Below are 24,757 nucleotides of genomic sequence, written 5' to 3' on the forward strand. Positions count from 1 at the left end.
ACAGAATGGGAGAGAGATGAGCAATGTGGTAGAATGTAGATTAATGAAAATATGGGTTAATTTAAGTTATAGGAGAGAGTGGGACAAGCCTAAGCTAAGGCAGAACTTTCATAATTAATAGTAAGTCTCTGTCATTATTTGGGAGCTGGTGGCCTAAAGTCTGTTCACATTCATGTCAGTTAATATTGGAAAACAGATGTCATACTGATTTCATTGTTTGTAGATTTATAAAAAACACACTGTATTGAGTTTGGAAATCATCTGAGAGGGAGGGAAGGAGTGAGTGAGGGAATGAGGGAGACAGACAGACAGACAGACAGACAGACAGACAGACAGTGTCTCTTTTACTTTAATGTCTGTGGTTATCTTTTTGAAGTCCTGTTTTGGGAGATGGTAACTTTTCCTATTCTACAACTGGCCACTAGCCAGTCACAAGTATCTAACACAACAACCAAGTCATATTTTTTTTCTTCAGGTTCTTGGAAAAATTAATATGCTCTTAGAAATTACTCTAGAGATGCATGTAGAAAATTGTTTGTCTGGAGGAGAAGATTCCAGATGCACACAGTAGCTGCCCATTGGGGAAGGGGTGGTGTGTTTGCATTCTTCAGTTTCAGTGCATTGTGAGAAAAACCATTGTCCCAGCCCAGAGATTGTGTTGCCTGGAGCCCCAAATCTGTCACAAGGATTGATTGTGTGAAAGCAGCAAAAGACAATTCAGCACAATTTCCTGGGAGATGGACCATTTTTTACAAGATTCACTGGGAGGCCACGTCATGAATAAATAATGAGATGGCCCTCCTCTGCCAAATCTGTGTCTCCTCCACACAGCCCTTGGTCTATCATGAGTCCATGTTCATAAGAGAATTGTGTTGCCATAAATATTAATTTCATAGCATAACTGCTTTACATACTTCTGTGATTTAAGTCCTACGGTAATAATTATTGGAAAATTTATTTCATAATTCTAATGGTTATACATTTTAAAGCTAACAGTTATGGGGAAGAATTGTGCCACTCTGAGATTCACATTTAAATTTTTTAAATCATTTCATATATAAGTTCTTTATGTTTTATTGTTTCTCACTCCTCCCATAATCCCCCTGCCCTGTCCCAGGTTATGGCAACACAAGTTAAAATGATAAAGGAAATTTAAAAAGCCCCATGTCTAGATAAAGAGCTTCAGGGTATCAGATCTACAGCTGCTAACAGAGAGAGAATTAGTTTTCTCCAGGCATGAGCGCCGATAGGTTATTCTATCTCAAGTGATCAGTTCTCAGCTCTAAACTTATGTAACTATGAGCAACACTAAATGGACTCTCTTTACACTCTCTCTCTCTCTCTCTCTCTCTCTCTCTCTCTCTCTCTCTCTCTCTCTCTCTCTGTCACACACACACACACACACAAACATAAAAGTTAAAAAAGAAAATAAGAAGTTTTGACCCATAGTTTTAGTTTGCTTTTCACCTCACCTCTCATTTTCCTGGTAACATTAGAAAGGAAAACATCACTTTTTCTGCCCTTTAGATTTTCTATTAAAAAGGATGTCTCTGAGTTAAAGGCATGGAATTTAGGATCTGCATCGAAGACTAGATCATTCCATACTCTTGCCTCCTCCTTCAAGAGTTATTCCAACTTCTTCTTTTATACCCCATTAAGGTGAGATCCAGGCTGTGGGTCATAGTGCCCTTGAGTGTCCCTACTCATGCCCCTCTTGACAGTTGCTGCTTGTACCTTTGCTCTACTCACATACAGTCTCCTCTCTACTTTTGTAATTATTCCTGAAACTTTATTTTCAGTTCTTTGGACAAGACGCAAGATCTTGGAAATACCTGACTCAACTCTGACTATGGGTAAAAAAGTTAGACACAGACACATACAAAATGAAACCAAGAGAAGAATTGAAGAATGTGGCATTAATAGAGACCAATTTTAGAGACAACTTGATCTTGCACATTTCTAGCCTTCAGAATTGAATTTGGTTGCAATCATTTAGTTTGTGATTTTCTGTCTTGATAGCCAAAACAAAATAATATACTACCTGTAACAATGAAAAAAGTCTATGAATTTTCTTGTTTAGTTACGGAGCTTGATATTTAGCAGAAAGGTTTAGTCATAATACAGATGATCTCATTAGTAAAAAACAACAACAACAACAACAACAACAACAAAAACAAAACAAAACTGTATTTGGGTTGTTAAAGCACATTTGAATTCTTAAAATTTCCCCTGTATCATCCAGGAAAGGCAACATAGAAAACATAACAATGGGATACCTTTTCTAATTTAGGAGTGTTTTTCAAAACCTGACAAGATGGGGCGTTTTCAGGGTGGTATGGCCCTAGACCAGGATGAGATTGTGGAATTTGGCCCTACTCTCCATGGGGAGGGGAGGGGGAAGGGGTAGAAAGCTGGTGGGGGGTTGGGGGGAGGGGAGGGAGAGGGAGAAGGGATTGACATGTGAAGCAAGCTTGTTCCTAATTTGAACAACAACAACAACAAAAAACTGATTTGGTATTGTTAATCCCACTGGGCAAGAATAAGACCTCTACCACAGTTATTGAGCCAAAGTTAAAGGAATCTTTAGTAAATGCTGGCCAGGACCGTAGACACAGGCCAGGTCCATAACCAGGATTCCCATAGTACAGTGCCCAGTTACATTAGACCGGGGCTTATAAAGACAGAACCCTCAAGATTCTGTACTTTCCACCTTCATCCAATCATGGGCAAGCATGCATCCTGATGTAATTCCTTACTCCATATCTTACCCTACATGTGATCAAGCATATCCTGTGAAATTGGTGCAACCAAGCTTGTTCATAGAAATGAAACCCATCGATTGTTACCTTGCATGAAAAGCCCCCACCCAGTATTCCATGAAGTGATCTGTCCTCGGGCAAGTAGGGCTTACAGGTTTGAGGCAGTTTCATGTTGTAGGTCTCTAATCACAGTAATACAATCTTAAAATACAACTTTGGTCATCACAGTATTTATGTGAAAAATAAACAAAAGAATTAACACTTTCACTGGTGTAGATATTGTACTTTATTGTAAGTGCCCCAAAACTCCTCTGCTACCAAGATTAAATGTGTGAAGCCCCATAAGAGGACTTTTATAAACCAGGAGTCATATTTTTAGAAGGATCACTGGTGTTAAGCATCTACTTTTTAAAATATCAAGTCACGAGTTTTTATGAATTATTTCTTCTTCTATAGAAACTTTGTGTTACCTTAGCATAATTGTAGAAATAATGCCATGCTATGAAGAATTTATGAGAAGAATAATGAAAAATAGAATAATTCAATTTAAATAAAATTTGCTGTGGTTGCTCCATAGTTTACCATTTTCTTGGCAAAATTTCACAGTATTTTATTAAATTGGATAGAAATGTGTGTTATGAATTGAATTGTAGCCTCAGAAAATTTATCTGTTGAAGCCATAACCTAGCACACACAGTGACTATATTTGGAAATAAGACTTTAAAATACTTAATAAAGGCTACATGGATTCAGGTAGGTGGTCGCTAACTCAAGGAGACTTGATACTTCATAAGTCCTCTGGGGTATGAATACACAGGGAAAACAGAGGAAAGATAATGTAGGAACCACAATGAGTAGAGAGGTACCAACAAGCCAACCAGAAAGGACTAAAGGACTGCTATCTCTGACTGCTTCTACTTGGACCTTGAACTTACCATGTACACAACCATGATAAAGTAAGATTGATTATTTAAAGTCCTCAGTCTTGGAATGTTTTAAGAAGCCCATGTTCATGTCTTACTTTCGTTTCAAGAATATTTCCTTTTGTCCATTCCTAAGCTTGAACTTTTTAAAAAATAAACTTTAATTCTGCTTTAAAAGAATATGCTTCCCAGTCTATGATGCTTTGCTGTGGAGGCCTTGAGGAATTAGTACTGTGTAGGTCTCAGTTATTGGCTGAGAAATTACTTGCAAGAAGGAATTTGCTACATTTTCTATAAAAGACATTATTTCCAAGACTGCCTTTTGGTTTCATATTTATAGAAAATCAACGGTTTGTGTTTATGTAGGAGAATATGGGCTAAGGTCTGTTTCATACATGCACATTCCAAATGTATTCGAAGCCACTCATTTATATTCATGCTATTTTTCCTCAGGATCATCAGATGTATTTGAGGAAAGACAAAATCAGCAGATAATTTAGAAGCCAAATTTTCAAAAGAATGTTTGTGTAGCAGGAAAAAAAACTCATCAAATATGATTTTTAAAAGCCTGACAAGCTGTAGTTATACATCTTTGTACTAATGTATTCCTTGGAGTAAGGAAGAAAATACAAATGTGTAGAACTTCTTTAAATGATTTTGTGAAAAATTTTAGCTGATTTGATTTCAGAGTATTCAATTGACATTATTTCGGAGGAAAATTCAAGAATTTTGCTAAATCTCTATAGGTATATTCTATCATAGCTTATGTAATTATTAAACAACCTCTGTAATTATGTCTTTAAATTATAGATCAATAGAAAAAATTATTCCCTGTTAATATAATTTTGACTTATCTTTTTAACGTTAATTTTTGAGGTAGGAAGGTAGGAAGACAGTGGTAAGATACTTTGTCCCTCCAAAATTCTCTCTCTCTCTCTCTCTCTCTCTCTCTCTCTCTCTGTGTGTGTGTGTGTGTGTGTGTGTGTGTTGATGTCTTGCTTGTACAAAGTAAGCCTGTCTGAAGATCAGGGAATGGAGCTTGCCACTAGCTAGCTACAAAGGTCTGGAGGTCTGCACAGACAATCATGAAGTGAGATAACTGGGTGGAAATAGAATATAAACATAGAGAAACAAGAACTTGTTATCTTGTCTGCTAAGACAAAAAGGAGGTAAAATGTGGTAGTGGCTTGCTCCTTCTGTCTGACCTTCACACAGGCTTTATCTGTACAAGCCAGATATCACCATGTGTGTATGTGTGTGTTTGTGTTCCTAAATACAACATGCAAACAAACATAAGTTGTATAATATGACAGTTTCCAGAGCTGACTAATTGATGTGCTCTCCCCTGAGGAAGACTGTTGTCTGTAGCTCTTTGGTACAGTAGAAGCCTCATTAGCTTTTGATTTCCATGTTGGCATGTCTACTGGGGCTATCCTTGATCACCTTATGTTTAGACAGCCTTCATGATGAGAATTTATGGGTGTAGCTCCTAACAATCTTTAGGGGCTGGGAAATCTGAATTCCAGGCCTCAAGTTTGCATGTTAAGCTCTTCTTCTACAGAGCTATACCTGCCTCTGCTTCTTGAGTGTTCAGATTAAATGCATGAGTGACCACACCCCTCCTTCTATGTATTTCTCAAATGTTGGAACAGAAAGAAAACACAGATTTATAGTAGTTCATATCTCAGGTGATTCAATTTTATTTCATCAGAAATTATAGAGAAGGTGCAAGACGGTGACAAACACCAGAAGTACAGACTCTCACCCACTGTATGATACAGAAACATAGTAGTACATGTTCCTTTTGAGAAGAAAACATGGCCACCTTGTTTCATCTCAGCATTCTGTTCAGATCAAAGCTAGATTCAAATAAATTGTGAAAAAACACTGTGGCGTGCAATACAAGAAATAATGTGCTGTGAAAGAGGAGATTATGAGACTTTATCATTATAATAACGAGAACATGAGCAATGATTCCCAAGGTCTTATATCTGAGAACATCTTCTTCAGTGCTTGAGTGTGAACTGCAAGTGGCCAGAGACATCTCAGTCAGCGTCACTGTCACTGTAGCACCTGTCCCTTTTAATCTGCTCCTCCACAGTCAGATGTTCAGCCTGGCACTGCACTCTGGGAAACACAGGCTTAGCCACACACCCTTGGCTTGGAGCATCACTCCACACTGCTCCTGTGGTTTCACCATGCCAGCATTTGATGTCTTTTCCAAGTTCTCTTAGATACAAGCAGGACATATTTTTAAGTTGATCAACAGAATCTATTAAATCACACCCAAGGATGTGGTGTTTCTTGGAAAAGGAGGATATTTTCACAGTGTTAGAAAAGAAATGGTGTGCATTTTTGTTATTGTTGTGGTTTTCTTTAATGTGTAAGAGGTTTGCATCAGGAGAGGCTGCACAGCTTTCCCCTGTAACTGATAAGCCCTGCTGGAAGCCTGGCTCCAGAGCGAACTGCACAGGACTGCCTGTAGTCACTCTATCAGCCTTTTTCTCCAGAGCCATGGCTAGGACATTCTTGGAGGACAACTTTTCAGATTCAAATACACCAAGTAACTCTGAAATCCTGGATGCATGTTTCAGCTTTTTCATTTGGATTTCACTTGGGTAGGAGTTTGCTTCATTGGCTGGTTGTAATCGATGAGGACATTCTAAAATAGATGTCCCATGCCTGCCACTATTCAGAGAGCAGACAGCTACCGAATTGTTATTGTTATTGTTATTGGAGTTCTCTCTGCGGTTTTCTGGCCCCACCTCATCATCAGGGCTGGTCACTTGTAAAATATCTGTGCCATCAGGTTCATTAGCATGTCCATTCTTTTCCTTTTCATCTCTCTGCGCATACACAATATTGTCAGTAAGCTCCACCCCACTTTTTCTCTTATTTGCTATTCCCTCTGCTTCATTCAGCTTATCGTGCACATTTCTCTTTCCTTCTTTCTCATTCTTTCTTGTTTCGTACACTTTCATTTCTGTGACTCCTGTGATGTCCCCTTTCGGACACACATGTTGACTCAGTTGTAAGACAGGAAAGCTGTCTTGATCTTGCTCCGGTAGCGACTCCCTTCTAAATTCCAAGGGAACAGGGATTGTCCCTTGAGGCGGCCATTTAGGTTTACTCACATTGAGTTCTTCATCAGGGGGAAAGTTTTTCTTAGGCATCTCCTGGCAAGGAGGCCAAACAATTTTTAATTTTCCTCTCCCCCTCCATTTTCTTAAATCATTGTTTTGCCGCTCGCTTTTACAAACATCTGTATGTTTAGTAAGATCCCCAAACAAGAGTGTATCTGTTGCAGTGTTTACACACACATTGGGTTCTTCATTGGGAGTTAAATCAACTAAGCTGCTTTGATTTTTGCAATTCCATCGATCTTTATGCTGTTTGTGTCCAAAACCTTCATCATAATTTCCTTTAGACTTAAAAAGTTGTTTAAAGTGAGGCTTGCAGTATATTTGTCCATAAAGTGATGCATAATTTCCCAAACTGCCAAAAGAAAAGAAATAGTATTTAGTGTTCTGTATACTTACTATAAATTCATAGAGAATTGCAGAATTATTTTAATAATGAGTCAGAAATTCAGTAACCCATTTAATACCAAAAGGAATGATCCTGTTAATTGAAATTCCTGTTAGGTGAATTATCACCAATACCACTGGGATATGTGCCTTTTTTTATTTAGAATTTCATCCTGCATATCACTAGGGGAACTGGCATTAAGGGCAATTGTGAGCAGCCATGTGTTTTTTGGTCTCATGTATCTCAGGCTGACTATGAACTCACTATATATCTATGGATGATTTTGAACCTAATGTTGAGATCACAGTCTTGCACTACTATTCTTGTTTAGTGCAGTGCTCTGTTTCAAACCCAGGGCCTTGTAAGTGTTTCACAATCTCTCTATCACCTCAGCTATACCTCCAGCTCCAATCCAAGGCTATTACTAAGAGGAATATAACTTATTCTAAATATTATCATTTTTACAGTACTTGACATTGAATCTAGCCCATACACATGCTAGACAAATGCTCTGACATTAAGCTGTATCCCAAACACACTTTTCACATTTTATTTTCAGATAGGGTGTCATTAGGATGCTCAAAGTCATTTTGAGGTTATTGTAATGTCTCAGCATCAAAGTAGCTTAGAACACATGTCTGTACCACCAAACCTGGCTCCATCTTCTTTATGTTTGAGTGATGGAGGAAAGGACATGCAGACATAAGCAGGAAGCAGCTACAAATGTAAGTTTTAAATTTGATTGGGGATATCATTGAATTGTTTATTAACTGTTGCTACCAAAATAGCTTAGAAACAACAACAACAACAACAAAAACCCAGAAGAGTAGAATAATCACCAAGAGAGTTGACTTGAAGTAGCACATATTGTTAGAGTAAAGAGGCTTTACAGAAATGATGGAATCAGGACTTTCTCTGTGAAATAAAGACAGCCTGCCTCTATTAGATAATGAGGAAGTCCCTAAAGTTTACTTAGGTCATGGGAAAACTACTCATCCTACAATTGAAAGAGAAGAGATTCCTCTCCCCAGAGGAAGGAAAGGTGGGCACCTGTCAATGTGTTTTATTGAAGCCAATCAGCCAGTCCTACCCACTGTGATTCATAAGTTTATGGCACCATACTTTTTCCTCTAAAAATTGGTTACATGGCCAGAAATAGTATACACTTGTAGGTATAATCCAAAATCTAGTCCCATCTGAATGTTTGGAAGTATCTAGGACAAAGAGAAGGTTGAACTTAGTATGCAATCAGCAACTTAAGAATGGAACATTCTTTATGCCATATGTCCTGTGCCTTAGCAAATCAATGGTGAGGCAGGAAGGGAATGTAGGGGAAGCTTAAAAGATTAAAAAATAATATACAAGACACAACAAAATATAAACATAAGATACAGTGCTATAAAAATATTTAAGGGCAGCAACACTTAAATGAAAATACATGATTATTGAAGTGGATACTTTTAGTCATGAGAATGAGTGGAGGTTGTGTTTAAAATAAAATACATAAAAGGGTCTTCTAATATGGCAGGCAAAGTTCTATTTCTTTACCTTGGTTAGTGGTTACAAAGTATTCAGGCTATAATGATTTACTGTACCATGCATTTGGCTTGTCTGTCTTTCTTTGACTCATTCCTTAAAAATATCAGTCTTTGGATGTGTAGTTTTGACTCTTCATTACATATAAGTCTTAACTAGATGCTGGGAAAGAAAAAATTACCATAGTTAATGCTGATGATAGCTATAATAGGTTATGCTGACCTTGGGGAAAGTGCAGGGGATGCTTTTAGGAATAATTGGGAAGGATGCCTGATCTGTCCATAGAAGTAAAAAAAGGGGGGTTGGTCCACGGATGGTATAGCCTTATGCCATCTGAAGAATGAGTGAGCATTAACAGATACAGATATGGAAGATGGATATTAAAAATTCCTAGAAGGAGTAGGGAATGGCATCTGGCCCTCGCTAGAAGAATGAGAGAAAAATATTTTTTATTGGAACTAGAAGAATTCTGCATGGAGAGTAACACATCACTGTGAAAGATTAGGAATGCTTGAAGAATTGAGGAGAAATATGGAGCAGATTTGACTTGAAAGTTAATCCATGTTTTAATGTTAGATTTTTTTTCATGGACAGGAGAAGCTAGTTTATCTTTTAAACAGAGAAGTTACTTAAAATTTGTGTTTCAGAAAGATCATTTTACTACATTATAGATTATAGTCTTAGGATGGTTTTTTGGTAGTGGTGTTGGTAAAAGATATGGACATGCGAGACCACATCACTAGCTATAAAATGTGTGGCATTAGCTCAAGTGAGAAACAATACTTGCTGGAAGGAGAGTTGGCATGTGGGGATGGTAAAATGTGCACAGTGTAAGTGGGAATTTTGACTTCTATAATTGAAGAAGTAGGTAATGGCTGCAATGAAGGGAAAGAATAAGTGAAAGATAGCTTCATGAATTGGCCACAGCTAATGTTCATGCCACTTACTGACAGAGGGATTAAAACTACATACAGAGAATGAATGAATGGCAAGAGGGAGAAGAAAAGGGGTCCTACTGATGTCATTGTGCTTACAGATACATCTTTCATTGGAAATTAACATTTAATGATCAATGTGCAATCTTCCAGCCCAGGAGTTCACATTTCAGAGTTATCCCCACATGGAAGTTACAGAATGGTGTGGAATCCACCAGAAGGAAAAAGAAACAATGAGAAGACTATATCCAAATCGCAGGCTTCTGAAACTCCTGTATCTCAATGATGGTCAGAAAAGAGTCACATTTACTGAGAAGGAGCACCCCCAAAATGGAGGGGAAATCATTATGTTATACTTGCCATGGAAACCGAGGGAAAATAGAAAATAAGGTTGCAATGAGGAATATTTGACACTGCCAATTAAAATCAGGAAAGTGATAGTCTGAGAGGTGCACATTAGATTCAGCAAAATAAATTCCATTCCAGCATTTCAAACTATATCCTTACCAAATGTCACATTCACTTAAGTGCATCTATTTTGAGAGGTGTGGAAAAGGAAAACTCATGCCACTGTGTTGATTAGCATTCTTCCTTTGCTTCAGAAATAAACAGCTTTTCCTTGACCTGTCACTAGCATTATTCCAAATTTCATTTCTTAACATGTGCTATAGCTCAAACAGACAAGCTCTATACCATCACCTGCTATGGGATACAAGGTTTCCCTGGAACATATCCAAGCCTATTCATTTACAGCCACACCCGCCTGTCTTCTCCAACCAGCCATTCTTGGATTCCAGTGAAACACAAGTCCTGATGGGAGCAGAATAGCCTGCCAAATAACAACATTCACTATCTGACCTTTACAGAAAGAGCTTACCAGCTTCTAATCTAGAGCTAATACTTTTAGACACCAGACTCACTTAAAAAAAAACCTGACTTGCACAGTAGCTGGGGATGCTTTCTTACTTGCAGAATTCCCCCAACTCAAAAGGGAAGTGTTGAGAGTGAACCTCAGCAATGCCATACTCCCCCCTCCCCATCCCCCCGTGTGACTGTAGCAACTGAGGGCAGCTGTGGTAGCTGGAAAATTCTACTTCTCTCCAGAGACTAGATAGTATACATATGCTCCAAGGTTCTTCAATCTATGTGCTACACACACTCAACATGGCATTTTACCTCAGTTTACCGCTGCAATGATGGCATCTAAAACATGATTTATGAAAGCTCTGCTTGTCTGCTATGAGGCACTCCATTGGGTAAACTGTCTTTTGACAAATTATGCAGATTTCCTTGTCTTGTACCAGCAGTTTCTGAAAATAAAAATTTATAAAGGCTTATAAGTTTCTACTTTCCATCACAATTGCAATAGCATAAAAAACAAATAATGTATTAATTTGACATGCAGATAAAGTGAAAAATCCCCAGTAATTGACTTTATATGTATCTTTCGCTGGAAAGTGTACAGTAACATGAATTTGAGGATCTAGTACAAACATTTAATGCCTCTAATATTATACTGTATAGAAACTGGATTATTATATAATAAACACATAAATGTGTATTATGCTCACTTACATTAATATATTGAATATATATAGTAACCTCAGTCATGGAGAACTTTAAGAAAATGTATCATTTAAAGCAACTACCTTTTCCATACATATAAAGTTTTCTACAAAATTTTCCTTTCTAGAAGTATGCACATAAATCATTATAAAGTTCATACAAATTTTTATGAGCCAAGACATTGTATAGTGTTTGATTAAGTATTATCTCAATAATATCAGGGTTTCTTCATGACACCAGCTGTTAGCTTCCTTGTAATAATACTCTACCATACATGAAACGATCAGGGACCTCTCTCTTTTCCTAACCGACTTGAACTTCACAGCCTTTTGAACCCTTACATCTATTTTTCCCATTTTGTGCTGCTTCTTTTACTCAGTACCTAAGTCACTTCCCATTGCTCTCACGTGAATGGTGGACTTTAGGAAATAACAGTAGTTACATTACTAACCAGGGCACTCTAGTGTCTTGCAATGGACATAGAAACATCAATTAAATACTGGTTTTGATTTTCACTATACTCTTCCTAGAATAAATAAGCTTTTGTATTTGTCACCTATGAAAGCAGGTATGTCAAGGTTCTTCATATAAAAAGTACTTTCTTTGTTAAGCTCTGCCTCTCCATGATTGAGGGGACTCCTTTGCAATTGTGATTCCAGTAGGGACACATTTCTATATTCAACACCAGCTTCTTTGTGTTTTCTATGGTTTTGATCTGCCTTAACAAAAACTGAGCATTTGAAATTAATTAGACATCTTTGCTTAATTATGCCAGAAGCAAGCACATTAAGAAACCATATTAACTTGATAAACTAGACACATATGTTGTAAATATGAGAGGCATAATTATTAATTTCAGTGGTTTTTATTTTTAAGTTTGCTATTTCTTTCAATCTGTCTAAAAGAATGGACTGAGTATACTAATGATGCCTATTAACTATGTCTGATCCTTTTATCATGAAACCTCATTAATTGTAACACGTGTAGGAAATAAGACGGAGTAAGTTATCTTCTGATGTTAAAAATATCATGTATTATGTTCTTATGATTTAAACCTCTCATCTTACAAACATAATCAAGTTTTAATATGTATTGTTTATCCTCATCTATGAATGAGGTAAATTGAACCGTCATAAAGATGAAAACATACGTTACAGAAAACATTGGTATCAGGGGATATTACCACCTCAATTCAACTGCAATAGCTAAATATATTAGATGTTTAATGTTACATCTGCACTTTTAACATATTGATGAAAATACTAACAGCATATTATATACTGTAAGTCCTGTCTGAGGCTATTACTAATGTGTATTTTATCCACTGCAGAGACTTATTTAAGTATTCAGTTAAAATATGTCAATACCAGGCCAAAAGTTTTAATCTGATACCACCATAAACTATTGAATGAAGTAAATTGTATTTGAAATTTTAATAATGAGTTTGTTCTGTAGCAAACAAATAGTTCCACTCTTTTGAAAACCACCACAATAGTTGTTATGTCTGTTGACTTCTTCAAACTCCTGTTTAACTTGAGTTTGAAGAACAGGTTTCAGTAATACATACTGCTGATCAATCCTATTAAATGTTGTTGTTAAAAAAGAAAGTAACGAAAGCAAGGGCAGTAAAGAATCACAAGCCTACAGGGTAGCTGTTAGTCCTGGTTTGTTACTGGGTTATTTCCACACACTGTTTTAATTGCAAATCATTTGGCTTTGGCACACATGCTTTCAAATGGGTTAATCTCCTTTCACACTCTTCAATCTCATTTACCACTTATAAAGGCAGATTCCTCCTGGAAGGCCCTGCTCATTTCAGTGGCTTGTGCATCTGAGGTTTCATAGCCCATGCGCCTAAAAACTCTTTCACTCTCCTGCCATGTCTTCTGAAAATCTCTTCTGAGATTTGTAGGCGAATCTGAAAGATCTAGGATATGGCCAGCAATCACATCTTCATAGGTTGGTGGGGCATGCTTAAAGTCAAAGCCAGATCTGCCAGCTTCTGAGCTATGTGATGCTGAGGTTGCTAACTTTGACCCAACAATCTGACTGTCAAATGCATCAATGCCTAAGAAATGCTCACTCATAGACCTTGCTTCAGAATGAACCCTGGACTGCATTGCAGGAACATTTTCTTGGTGCTCTCTAGGATGTCTGTACGAAAAGCCTGTAAAATTAGCATTTCCAGAAGATGCTAGTCCAAATCCCTCCTTACAAAAAGTGTGAGTCTCTTGTTTCATGTTGTGGTTTATTTCACCATTTGCATAAACCCTTTTATCTGTCTTTGCTCCAAAAACTGGGCCATTCTCAAATTCCCTAAACCATCTGTTTATTTCATTTTCATGGCCATTCAAAAAACGTTCAGCCATTTGAACTGTTTGATTGCTGGCTTCAAATCTCTCTGTGCGTTCTGATAGGCGAGGCCCTTCCACCTTGTGGATGATTTCAACTGCGTCATAGCTTTCAGTCTCTGGCATTGTGTTGTTGATTGAACTCATTTCATCTTTATGAGCATAAGTCTCCTTTTTTTCTATTTTCCTCATTGCCTCTTGAGCTTCTACAGATTCTCGGAAGGAACCACTAACGAGATGGTTTACACTTACAGGTATTGTGATGGTGGGTGGAGAGTCCCTGGCATGACTTTCTATCTTAATTTGTCTGCAGAGTGTGGCTGGAGACATGACAACTTCAGATCTCTTCTCTAAAATTGGAACTGGGGTCCCTGGTGAACATGGGATGGTACCTCTGGCTAACCTGGCAGTGGTGTCTTTGAGTCTAACTAGTTGTTCTGAGCGACTCCTTGGTGGGGATGGGGAGGTGCATGTTCTGTGAAGTCCAGATGTTTGCTCTGTGGGTCTTCTGGGTGGAGGTTCAGTACAACTGATCTTTTTAGGGGACTGAGAAAGCTCACTCTTAGTGGAGGTTTCTGTTCGTCGGGCAGTGGACTCTATTGTAATGAAAGTTGGTGATGGTGGACGAGTTTTCAAAGAGGGAGGAGCAATCTTATTATCTTCTCCCTTAGTCTCCTGATGTGTTGCTACTTGGTGCTGTGATAATTTTTCTTCTACAATTTTATTTTCTTCCTGTTCAGTGTATTTATTAGAGCTGGGGTTAACATTAGATACTTTCAATGACATTTCATTAAGATGGGTAGGCTTATCTCTCTGCTTTCCTGTTTGGGAGGCCATCATGGCTGTTTGAATTATATGTTCACAGTGCACAAGCATATCTTCTGCTTGAGTTTTAATATGTGTTATTTCTTCTTTGACTTTTTCCAAATTATTCTCCATGGCAACATGAACTCCATAATCTCTTTTTTCTTCACTTATCAGCCAAACTGGAACAATATTTAGCAGTGTCTGAAATGTTTCAAGGCCATTTTTATCTGACTCTGCTTCAAACTGTTTTACTCTACACAAAATGTGTTGCAGTTCTTCACGTTTTCTCAAGAATTCCAATATATTTATGGCACATTTTCCATCGTCGTGCTGGGATTCCTTCACAGAGGAAAATGGAGATTTCTTCTGTGTAATCTCTTGCTTTGAATCTTCAGTGTTAGCAGAGACTTGTCTTTGTTCTATGGCCTTGTCCATTTGACATTTTTTCTCTGGCACATCATTATGTGGCTGGGGCAGATTTTCATGCTCAACTCTACTTGCAGAAGTTTGTATTTGTGTTTGCTGAAAATTCTGAGTCTGTGAGTCCAGACATGAATTGATAATCTTTTGTTGAACCAACCCTGGTGGTCTCTGTTCCTGCAGATGTCCTTGCTTTCTTTCAACTATGAATATGTCTTCTTTTGAACTGGTCATTGGTAAGTCCTGGTTAGTTTCTTCATTCCTTCTACCAAAATCCCCAAATCCCCTCTGCTTCTCTGGATCTGCTTTGTGCTTACTCTTATGATGTTTCTCTGAAGATTCTTCAAGCATTTGTATTGTCACCCTTTTCTCTGTTTTAGGTAATTGAAAAGATTTTTCAGGCACAGATTGCTTACTGTCACACTGTATCCTTGCTTGGGTTTTCTTGATTTCCTGATTCATTTGTTTAGCAGTGGTTTGGACATGAACTTCAGATTGCTTTTTGTGACTTTCAGAACTGAGATCTGTTTCAGTCAATGAATGATCTAGAGTTGGAAACTTGATAGTTTTCACTTTGAAACTTGGGAAAGTTGATTTGCTCTGGGGAAAGGACAGATTCTCCACATACTGCTCAAGTGTTTGTTGTGTCTTACACTCTTTGTGACTCTGGCTAGTTTCACAAGCTGATTTCCATTGTAGCATGTCCTTAGACCTTTGCATGCCTTCCTTTCTCATGGCACACTTATCTTCTGTAGCTTCTAGAACATGCTGGAGCCTCTCAGTAGCAAGTGTCAATGCAGAAGCTGTGGAGACCTGGCTTTCAGCTCTAATGCCTGCAAGCACAGCCTTGTTCTTAGAGTCCAGGTTGGGTTGTGCCCTATTCAAGTCCAAATCCTTTCTGGATATGGGGACTGTCTCAGCCACTTTTTCTGAATTTATTTTTTTCTCCTTCTCTGATATGCTTTGGTGGTAGGTTTCTGTTTTGACAATGCTGTGGCAAGACTTCTCTTGTCTCTGTTTCTCAAGTTCTTCCCGTTGCTGCCTGTATTTTTCTTCAGCAATCATTAAAGGTGTCTTAAATTTTCTCATGTAAGGCTTTGGACTTTGTTGTTCTGAGCCTGACGGAACTGAGTGGGATTTAACAAGGGGTACTGTCTGTTTTTCCTTAGGTGCTGGGGTTTCTGGAACTGTCTGAGAGAGAGAGTTTGCTGAGTCCTTAGATGGCTGTTTTCTTTCATCAAGACTTTGTCTGAATACTTCCTGCTCCGTTTCTGTGTGCTCACTGTTCATTGCCAGCACTGATCTCTTCTCATCCTTGGAGAAGGTGGTTTTAATTTCCATATCTGACAGAGACCTCCCCAATTTGCCATTTGGGGCCTGCTGGTAAATTTGATCTTTAATTCTCTTGGGAAGTTTGGGTTTGGGGAGTGTAGGAGGTGGTGATTTTCCTGTTAGGGTTTTAGCCTGAGAGTGAATCTGTTGAGAGCCTGAGACTTCTTTTTGGGAATTCTGCTGTGTGAAGGTTTCACTGTGATTTTCTAGGACAGAGGAGGAAAGAAGATATGCTGCTCCAGATGTTCTTGGAGGAGGTGGAAGAGGGATGGAGGGATGGAGGGATGCTGACAGACATTCTCTTTCAGATTTCTCTTGTACTGGTGGTGGAGGAAGAGGGAGGCTTGGGAAGCTTTCAAATTCAGTCCTTGTCTTCTCTGTGGATGAAGAGGGAGGAAACTCATTTTTTTCAGGCAACAGTATTAAAGGTGGTGGAGGGGGGAGAGGAAATTCAATTTCAGATGATGCATTGGAAGGTAAAGGAGGAGGGGGAGATGGAGGTGGAAGGGAATCCTCATTTTCTGTTACATGACACTCAGAGTGAAGGTTGATTGGATTAACGTACCTCTCCATTGCCATTTTCAACTCTTTGGAAGTATTTGTCTTCATAAGAAAGTCCTGGCTTTCTAGATATAAATCAATTTTCTGCTTTTTGTCAGTTGCCTGAAAGTTTTTGTGGTTTTTACCAGAAACTCTCACTCCTGTTACATTTTGGACATCCTTATCTATAGGCAAAGGTTGAAGGCTCATGTCATTTTTCTTCATATCTTTATTAGAATACCATGTTTCCTGGCTTGGCAAGGCTTGATCCTGAAAGTCCCTCGTTGTCTCATGCATTTCCTCAGCTGTCTGGTTGATGAGATGTTGGGTGGTATCTGGTGTATAACTTTGCACCATTGATGATATACTCTTGTTTTTCGTAATATGTTGACCCTTCCCATAGGAATCCTGGGACTGAGACTTCCGGTGATCTTTCCATGGCTCACAAGTTTGCATCTGCTGCTTTCTAAATGCATTATCGACAGACTGGGTGAAGTTAAAGATATTGTCCTTCGATTCTCTGACATTTTTTGATTCCATGGTTTTTAGATTTTCCTTCATTGACATGGATGCAGTTAGCTGTTCGCTAATATCTTTGCCACCACACAGATTTTCTTTTTTCTCAGTCCACATGCCAATTCTGTCACCCATGTCTAAGCTATTTTTCATTGCTCTGTGTTCTGAATTACACATCCTCCTAAGACTTTTTTCAAGAGCATCATTGTTTTGTTCACGATCAATGACAATCTTAACTGCACCCTTAGGGGCTCTGGGAAGATTAACCTCAGATCTTTCCTCTATGAAAGACCTGTGGTGGGATTTCTGGGTAGTTTCATCGAGAGTGCCTGGTCCTGCTTGCTGCCTGGTGGCTGGCTCAAATGGTCCTGGCATTGGTTGAAGAAGACTTTTTTTGTCTCTCTGGAGAGCTGCTGGATGAATCCCTATCTTTTGTCTGGCTGAGAATCTCTCCACTCCAGGTAGTGCATCTTTTTTGATTATTCCTGCTTTATCAACCTCTTTGAAACCCCATTGTGCTTCTCTCAAAGACCTTAATGAAGATTCAAGATCATCTAGTATCAGCTCTTTTTTCAATATTTCAGTCCTTGTATTTGTGGCCTTCTCAAGGCACTCAATAGCTTGCTCAATATCACTAGGGATGCCACCAGATTGTTTCGATTCTTTCTGTCTGTTGTCTGGCTCCTTAAGTGACTCACGTGTGGCCAGCTTGTCACCTTTTATAATTTCTTCTGTTTTAGCCACTGTTTTCTGATTCATGGCCTGTTTGAGAGAGTTTAATGTTGATTTCACATCACCTTTTATAACTTCTTCTTTCTGTGTCTTATAAGATGAACTCTGAGGCCCTGTCATGAGGACTTTAACTGTATTATGCACATCTCCTGGGATGACTTCACTTTCGTTAACAGTACGTTCAAGCAGAGGATGCTTTTTCTTTAGCAACAGTTTTGTGCCTTCAACATCACCACCGACTACTTCTTCTTCTTCCTCTTGTTTCCTAGCTGTGAGCATTTCATTTGTCCCTGTTTGGAGTTGTTTGAGGTAATCCAAAGCCCCAGTTTCTATGCATGTTGTGAAGAACTGAACGTTTCCCCTCTCCGAGGCATTGATTTTTGTCCTTTCAGGTATTTTACCATTTGATGTAGAAGATAACAGGTTATGAATGGTGCTTCTCACATCACCTCCTATTATGTCCTCATGCTCAGTCTTGTCACCAGCATTTTCATGAAGAAGACAATAGATAGTCATGTTAATATCTCCCTTTTCATCTTCCTGAATCAGGATGCCTTTCTTTGCACATCTTTCCCCTGAGAACAGCTTTTTTATTGCTTGTTTTACATCCCCTCTCACTATCTCTTCCTTTTCAGCGTGAAATTCAGTTGATCTGTTTAATAATTGAGTTTTAGTCAAACTGACATTTCCCTTCTCCTCTTCACTGACAAATATCTCTTTCTTTGTACAGTCTCTTTGGGAAAGTAAATTCATCATTATGCTTCTGAGATCAGCCCTGATAACATCCTCTTTCTGTATTTCAGGAGTTGTTTGGTTCATGAGCTTATATTTTGCCATTCGGACATCTCCAACTTCATCAGCTTCAATGATAATTCCAGGAGCTTCAATAACTCTTTGAGAGTAGAGGTTTTTCAAGGTTTCTTTAATGCTTTTGCCAATAATTTCTACCTTTTCTACTCTAGTTTCATTAAATTCATGAATAGGTGTTGTTTCAAAGAGCCATGTTGTTGTTTTGACATCTGATGGAGGCATTTCTTCTTTAGGCAATTTTGCATTACTTTCATCTACTTCCTTAAAAGAATCCAATGTTTGATTTTCAAAAAGCCACACTGCATTCTTTACGTCACCTTTCTTCACCTCTTCCTGGGTGACAGTCTTGATATTTTCATATCCAGAGCCTTCTCCCAACTGATCTATGCTGTGAGTTTCAAAGAGCCAGGTAGAAGTCTTAACATTGCCCTTTTGTATTTCATTGACACTTACTGTTCTTATATAATTCTTCTTTTCACTATTTTCAGACTCAAAGAGCTGTTTACTCAGCTTCACATTGCCTCCTTGAATATAGGCATCAGTTTGCAAAATATTATGTGATTCCTCTGAAATCTGATCCAAGGGTTGAGTTTCAAATCTGTATCTTACAGAACTCACATCCCCCTTCTGAATGTCTTCCTGGGTGACAGATTTAATAACATACACATCTTCGGATTCATTTATTGAGTCCAATGGTTTTGTTTCAAAGAGCCACCTTGTTCCTCGTACATCTCCATGAATTACTTCTTCCTTTTTAACTGTTGTCACTTCATGATAAAACCCTTCTTGATCTCGAATTGCATAGAGTGGCTGTGTTTCAAAGAGCATTCTGTAGCTTTTTACATCGCCTTTTATTACTTCTTCAGTTTTTGTTTCCCTGGTGCTGATGACATCGGATTCTTCTTTAATCTTATCCAAAGAAAATGTCTCAAAAATGAAGCACCCCTTTCTCACATTTCCACCTTGGATGTCTGTCACTGTCTTAACCATTCCATCACCTTCTTGATTTTCTTTTATCATATCAATGGGTTGGTTTTCAAAAAGCCACCTGCAATTTAACACATTGCCTTTCTGAATGTCTTCAGTTTTTAGAGTTTTGATCTTATTCAAAACATCCTCTGAGCTGCAACTGATAGAATCTAAGGACTGATTTTCAAACTTATACTTCATGCCAGAGACATCCCCAGCTTGGATATCCATCTCCACAGGCTTGTTTTCTTTCCTATCATTCCCCTGTATGTTGTCCAGATTTTCTGTTTCAAAAAGAAAACATGCTTTCCGAACATCCCCACCTTGTATCTCTTCCTGCTTTACAGTTTGCAGTTTGACTGTTGCTTTGTAGTCGTCTTTTATAGTATCAAGTGGCTGAGTTTCAAAAAGCCTTGTACAGCTTCTAACATCACCCTTATGGATGTCTTCGGTGCTTGTCATCAAGGAAACCTTTTCATACAGACACTCCATTGGCTGGGTCTCAAATAGCCATTTACAAGTTTTGACATCCCCTTTAACAATATCTGTAGTTTGTTCAGTTTTGCTTTCTTCCTCATTGCCAAAATATTTAATTGAATCAAGAGGTTGAGTTTCAAACAACCACCTAGCAGATTTCACACTCCCTGCTTGTATTTCTTGAGCAGATATTCCTCTAATTATCTGAAATTTATGAAGACTTTCATCAAATTGATCAATGGGCCTTGTTTCAAAAAGCCATCTACAACTTCTTACATCTCCTCTTAGGATTTCTTCTTGCTGGACTGTCTTTACTTGGTGGTATTTTCCAAGATGATCTTGAATAGCATACAGTGGGGTTGTCTCAAAGAGAGATTTATTCAACTCCACAATGCCTCTGGTGACACCTTCCACCTCAATTTGATGTGATGCATCAACCTTAATTAAATTATTGGCTTCGAAGATATGTGTATAGTTCTTTACATGACCTCTATCAACTGCTTCCAGCCTCACTGTCCTTGTATACTCTTTCTTATCTTCTCTAATGTCTTCTAAAGGTTGAGTTTCAAAAACCCATTTTTGGTGCTTAACATCTCCTTTTTCTTCTTCAGAGGCTGTGATTTTTTGAAGCTTTCCTATATCAGAACTGTCTTTTAAAGCATCTATTGGAAGTGTTTCAAATAAATGTTTGGTGGTTTTTACATCACCTCCTATTCTCTCTTCAGGTGATACAGTATCTGCATCAGGAACTTCTTTTAGAATGTCTAATGGCTGTGTTTCAAACATCCAACACTTCATAGAAACATCTGCACCTATGATTGCTTCTTTTGTAAGGACAGCCTCATCTGACTCTTCTTTGATTTTCTCCAGGGGTTGAGTTTCAAATAACCACTTTGCTCTACTCACCCCACCTTTAACATTTTCTTCCATGGATATTCCTCGAACAACTTTAATTTCTGTAATATCTTTGTTAATTGTGTCCAAAGGCTGTGTTTCAAACATCCAACGTGCTGTTCTCACATCTCCTTTTACGACGTCTTCTCTCTGTACAGTTTTAATTTCTAGAATTTGGCCAGAACCATCTCTGATGACATACAAAGGTTGAGTTTCAAAACATTTTATGCTTCTCTTGACATTTCCTTTAATTTCTTTGAGTTCAGACCTGAGTTGTAATAAGTTAACTTCATCCACGGAGTGAAGCTGTCCAACTTGATCCAGGTGTTGAGTTTCAAACATGTATCTCACAGTCTTGACATCTCCCCCAGTTATATCATTTATAGCAGTATATGATGTTTCTTCTTGACTTTCATGCATTTTGTTCATTGAGTCTAAAGACCTTGTTTCAAACATCCACCTTGCTGTGCAAACATCTCCTCTAGCTAGCTCAGGAATTTTCTCCATGTTTCCTTTAGTGCCAGGAGAAGGTGCCCCCAGTACATCTATTGGCTGGGTCTCAAACATCCAAGTAGTGTACTTCACGTCCCCCCCAGCAATAAGTTCTTGGTCAGCAATGCCCTTCGAAGTGTACTCTTCATCTGCTGAACCATTGTTGATAGAATCTAATGGTTGATTCTCAAAAATCCACCTCATTGACTGAACCTCTCCTTTCAGAATTTCATCCCATTCTAGGTTTTCTCTTTCTGAGTTCAGATCTTTCTGAGAACTGTCATTTGTGTTTTCAAAAATATAACGAGTTTGTTGTACATCTGCTGAAACTGAGTTTCCTGAATTTATCTGGCTAGAAACAATGTCAGAGACCTCACTGATATAATCTTTTTCTAAGTTTTTTCTTAACTCAGGATGGATATGTCTATATAAACGGTTTAGTTCATACAGATTTCTTTGTTTGGAATATAAATCTTTGGGGATTGGTAATCCTCTAGGAGGGCTGGGGAATTCAGGGGACTGGGAAAATGCTGTCACATTCATTGGTGTTTGAAGTGCATCAGGTGGTGGAGGAGGAAATTCTTCCATCTTTCCTGAAGGATTGCCTTTAACTTGTGTTAGGGCTGTTGAAGTGATACTGTGATTACTAAAACTTGAGGTTGAGGTTTCTTTCCTCTGGCTGGCTGAAGTGTAAGAAGAAGAGGTAACCACAGCTGATGATGGCTTTAAGGGTTCTTCGCTGTCATTTTCAATCTTTAAGGGAAAGAAAATCAAAGCTTATAATGATGATTGTAGTACGGAGAGTTCCTGGACCCTGTCCACAAACAGGATTCTGTTGTGACGCTTTCCTTGGCAAAAAAGTTATGCACTGGGTTTAAGCCTACTTTGGAGAATACTCAATATGTGTTAATAAATATAATACTGTTTTTAGTAATAATATTCTTCCATAAATTTTCAATCAATAACAGTATTTGAGCATTTATGCATATTTATACATACTCTTTTTTTTTGAGACAGGTTCTCTTTTTGTAGCCCTGGTGAGCCTGGAATTCAGAGATATCTACCTGTCTCTGCCTCTCAAATTCTGGGACTAAAGGCATATGTCACTATGCTTGGTTTAAATTTTATACATACTTAAATTGCCCCTCTTTACTTGATGAGTAGAGTAATCTACAGGGTCAAAAAAATAACAGGTCTTAAAGTGCTTTTGTGGAATTTTTATTTTCTTTGCCATTTAAAATAAAACAGGTAACTATGTGGCATTTAAAATCAACTTAGTTAATTTATTTGTTATTAGTTATAGACTTTAAAATATATCTAACTTGCTTCATTCATATTCTCTAGTGGCTAGGAGATCTTATTCTACCTCATGGATCAGTATTCTCCTTGTGAAACAGAATACATGCTAGTTCACATTTTTTGTGAAGAAAATACCACAAAAATTCAAGTATATTTAAGTATGATTTTTAATGTTCCTGTATAGAGGAATTATCATACCTTTATACACCTGGATGGAGTTGTTTCTTTGTCAGAATAGAGGAACTTTTCCTGAGCAGACTTTTCAAATTGCTCCTTTAAAATCTTAGTGGAAACCTTAGGAATTTCTTCATCCTCCGGTGTATCAATGACTACAAAAACAAGTAGATACCAGGGATATTTTACAATGAATAAAATGGTATTTGAAAACAAAATACTATGCAGCATTAAACTCCTTATAATATAAATTAGTGAAGGAGATTGAAAGGACAAATTTATGCACATGCATTATTTCATCTAGTGATTTAGCAGTGAAGCAAGAAACATTACAGAAGAAATACAGGAAAGATATTATTGGTGGTGGAGTAGGGAGATGACACAGCAGTTGGAAGAGCTTGCTGCTCTTGCAGAGGAACAAACCAAAGTTTAGTTCCCAGAACTATGTTGGGCAAATCACAAGTTTGTTTATCTGATGCTGCCTTCTGGCCTTAGGGCGGTCTCTCTCTCTCTCTCTCTCTCTCTCTCTCTCTCTCTCTCTCTCTCTCTCTCTCTCTCACACACACACACACACACACACACACACACCATAAAAGAATTTGGAGCAGTTATCTCTGGATAGGTATATTTTCAGAATTTTTGCAACTGTGTTCTAATTCTTCACTCAGGAAGAATTAGAACTTCACTGTCCTATAATCCTTAAGATTATAGGACAGTGTCATGGAGGTCACTTTTATTGTCTGTTTGTTTGGAAATTTTGAGAAAAGTTCCTGCTTTATAGCCTATGTCTCACCATGTAGCACAGGCTGGCCTTGATCCTGCAGCAATCCTCCTGCGTGAGTTTCTTAAATGCCAGGATTACAAACATGAGTCATTAAGACCACCAAGAAGAATGCTACATTTCTTGCATAGCAAGACTCAAATACTGTTCCAGCCATGGGGGGGGGGTGTAAACTCTTTCCTTTCATCTCATCAGAAAAGCAAGTCTTTACCCACTTTGTTACAACTAGATAGCTATACTTTATCTTCTGCAAGCATCTAGAAATAGCCACATAATCTAACCTCCTACCTGTGGGTTGAGAATTGAACATATTATTTCCCAAATTTGTTATTAATATTAATAAAATATGGGCAATTTTTATGTCAGGGTGCTTTATAAGCAATGAATTTTATTATAGGCTCCAAGTTAAAAAAAATTCAGTAGGGGTAAGTTTATCACCCTTTTGAGGTTTAGGGTGAATTTATCATAGGTCTGATGGGCAGTGAGCTATTTTAAAAAATATTACATGTACTACTGCAGGCAAAATCTAATTATATGCAGAAATGCAATCTTGCCCCCTTTGGAAACATGAGTCACAGCTACCAAGGTTATTCAGTGGGAAGGACTGACTTTTGAAAGTCCTCTAAACCCACATACACAGAAAGGACAAAGGTAGAGAGGGACCAATAATCCCAGACGATTACCTGTTTCTTGAACATATTGATGAAACTGTGAAGCTTGGTTTAGCTCCTCGGTGTGTTCTTCAAGATGTGACATCTGTTTTTAAAGACAATTTCAAAAGAGTAATTCCAAGAAATCTGTTATTCAAGTATTAAAAATAGTCTTTATTTTACAGTGTTTTTCTTCTGAGAATTTGGTAAGTGGTGAGGGAGGCTAGGTACTATTTCTATTGTTTGTTTTAATGTGTCCTCAAGTT

The 24,757-nt window shown here is 38.0% G+C and overlaps 1 protein-coding gene across 2 annotated transcripts in view; it reads right to left on the reverse strand.

Annotated features, from left to right (window-relative positions):
• Positions 1-5,727: 5,727 nt before the first annotated feature.
• Positions 5,728-24,757, reverse strand: part of Xirp2 (xin actin binding repeat containing 2) — a 52,962-nt gene continuing 33,932 nt past the window's right edge. The window contains exons 4-7 of one of the 2 annotated variants that reach the window (XM_035446454.1): positions 24,525-24,597; positions 23,085-23,215; positions 10,858-10,991; positions 5,728-7,177 (exon numbers count right to left, since the gene is read on the reverse strand). In XM_035446454.1, the coding sequence (XP_035302345.1) occupies positions 5,728-7,177; positions 10,858-10,991; positions 23,085-23,215; positions 24,525-24,597 (1,788 nt within the window). Of the gene's footprint in view, positions 7,178-10,857; positions 10,992-13,021; positions 22,341-23,084; positions 23,216-24,524; positions 24,598-24,757 lie in introns of those variants that run through there. The other variant, XM_035446453.1, reaches the window with a different exon arrangement.

The sequence above is a fragment of the Cricetulus griseus genome, chromosome 6, assembly GCF_003668045.3.
Source record: "Cricetulus griseus strain 17A/GY chromosome 6, alternate assembly CriGri-PICRH-1.0, whole genome shotgun sequence".
Classification (NCBI taxonomy): Eukaryota; Metazoa; Chordata; class Mammalia; order Rodentia; family Cricetidae; genus Cricetulus; species Cricetulus griseus.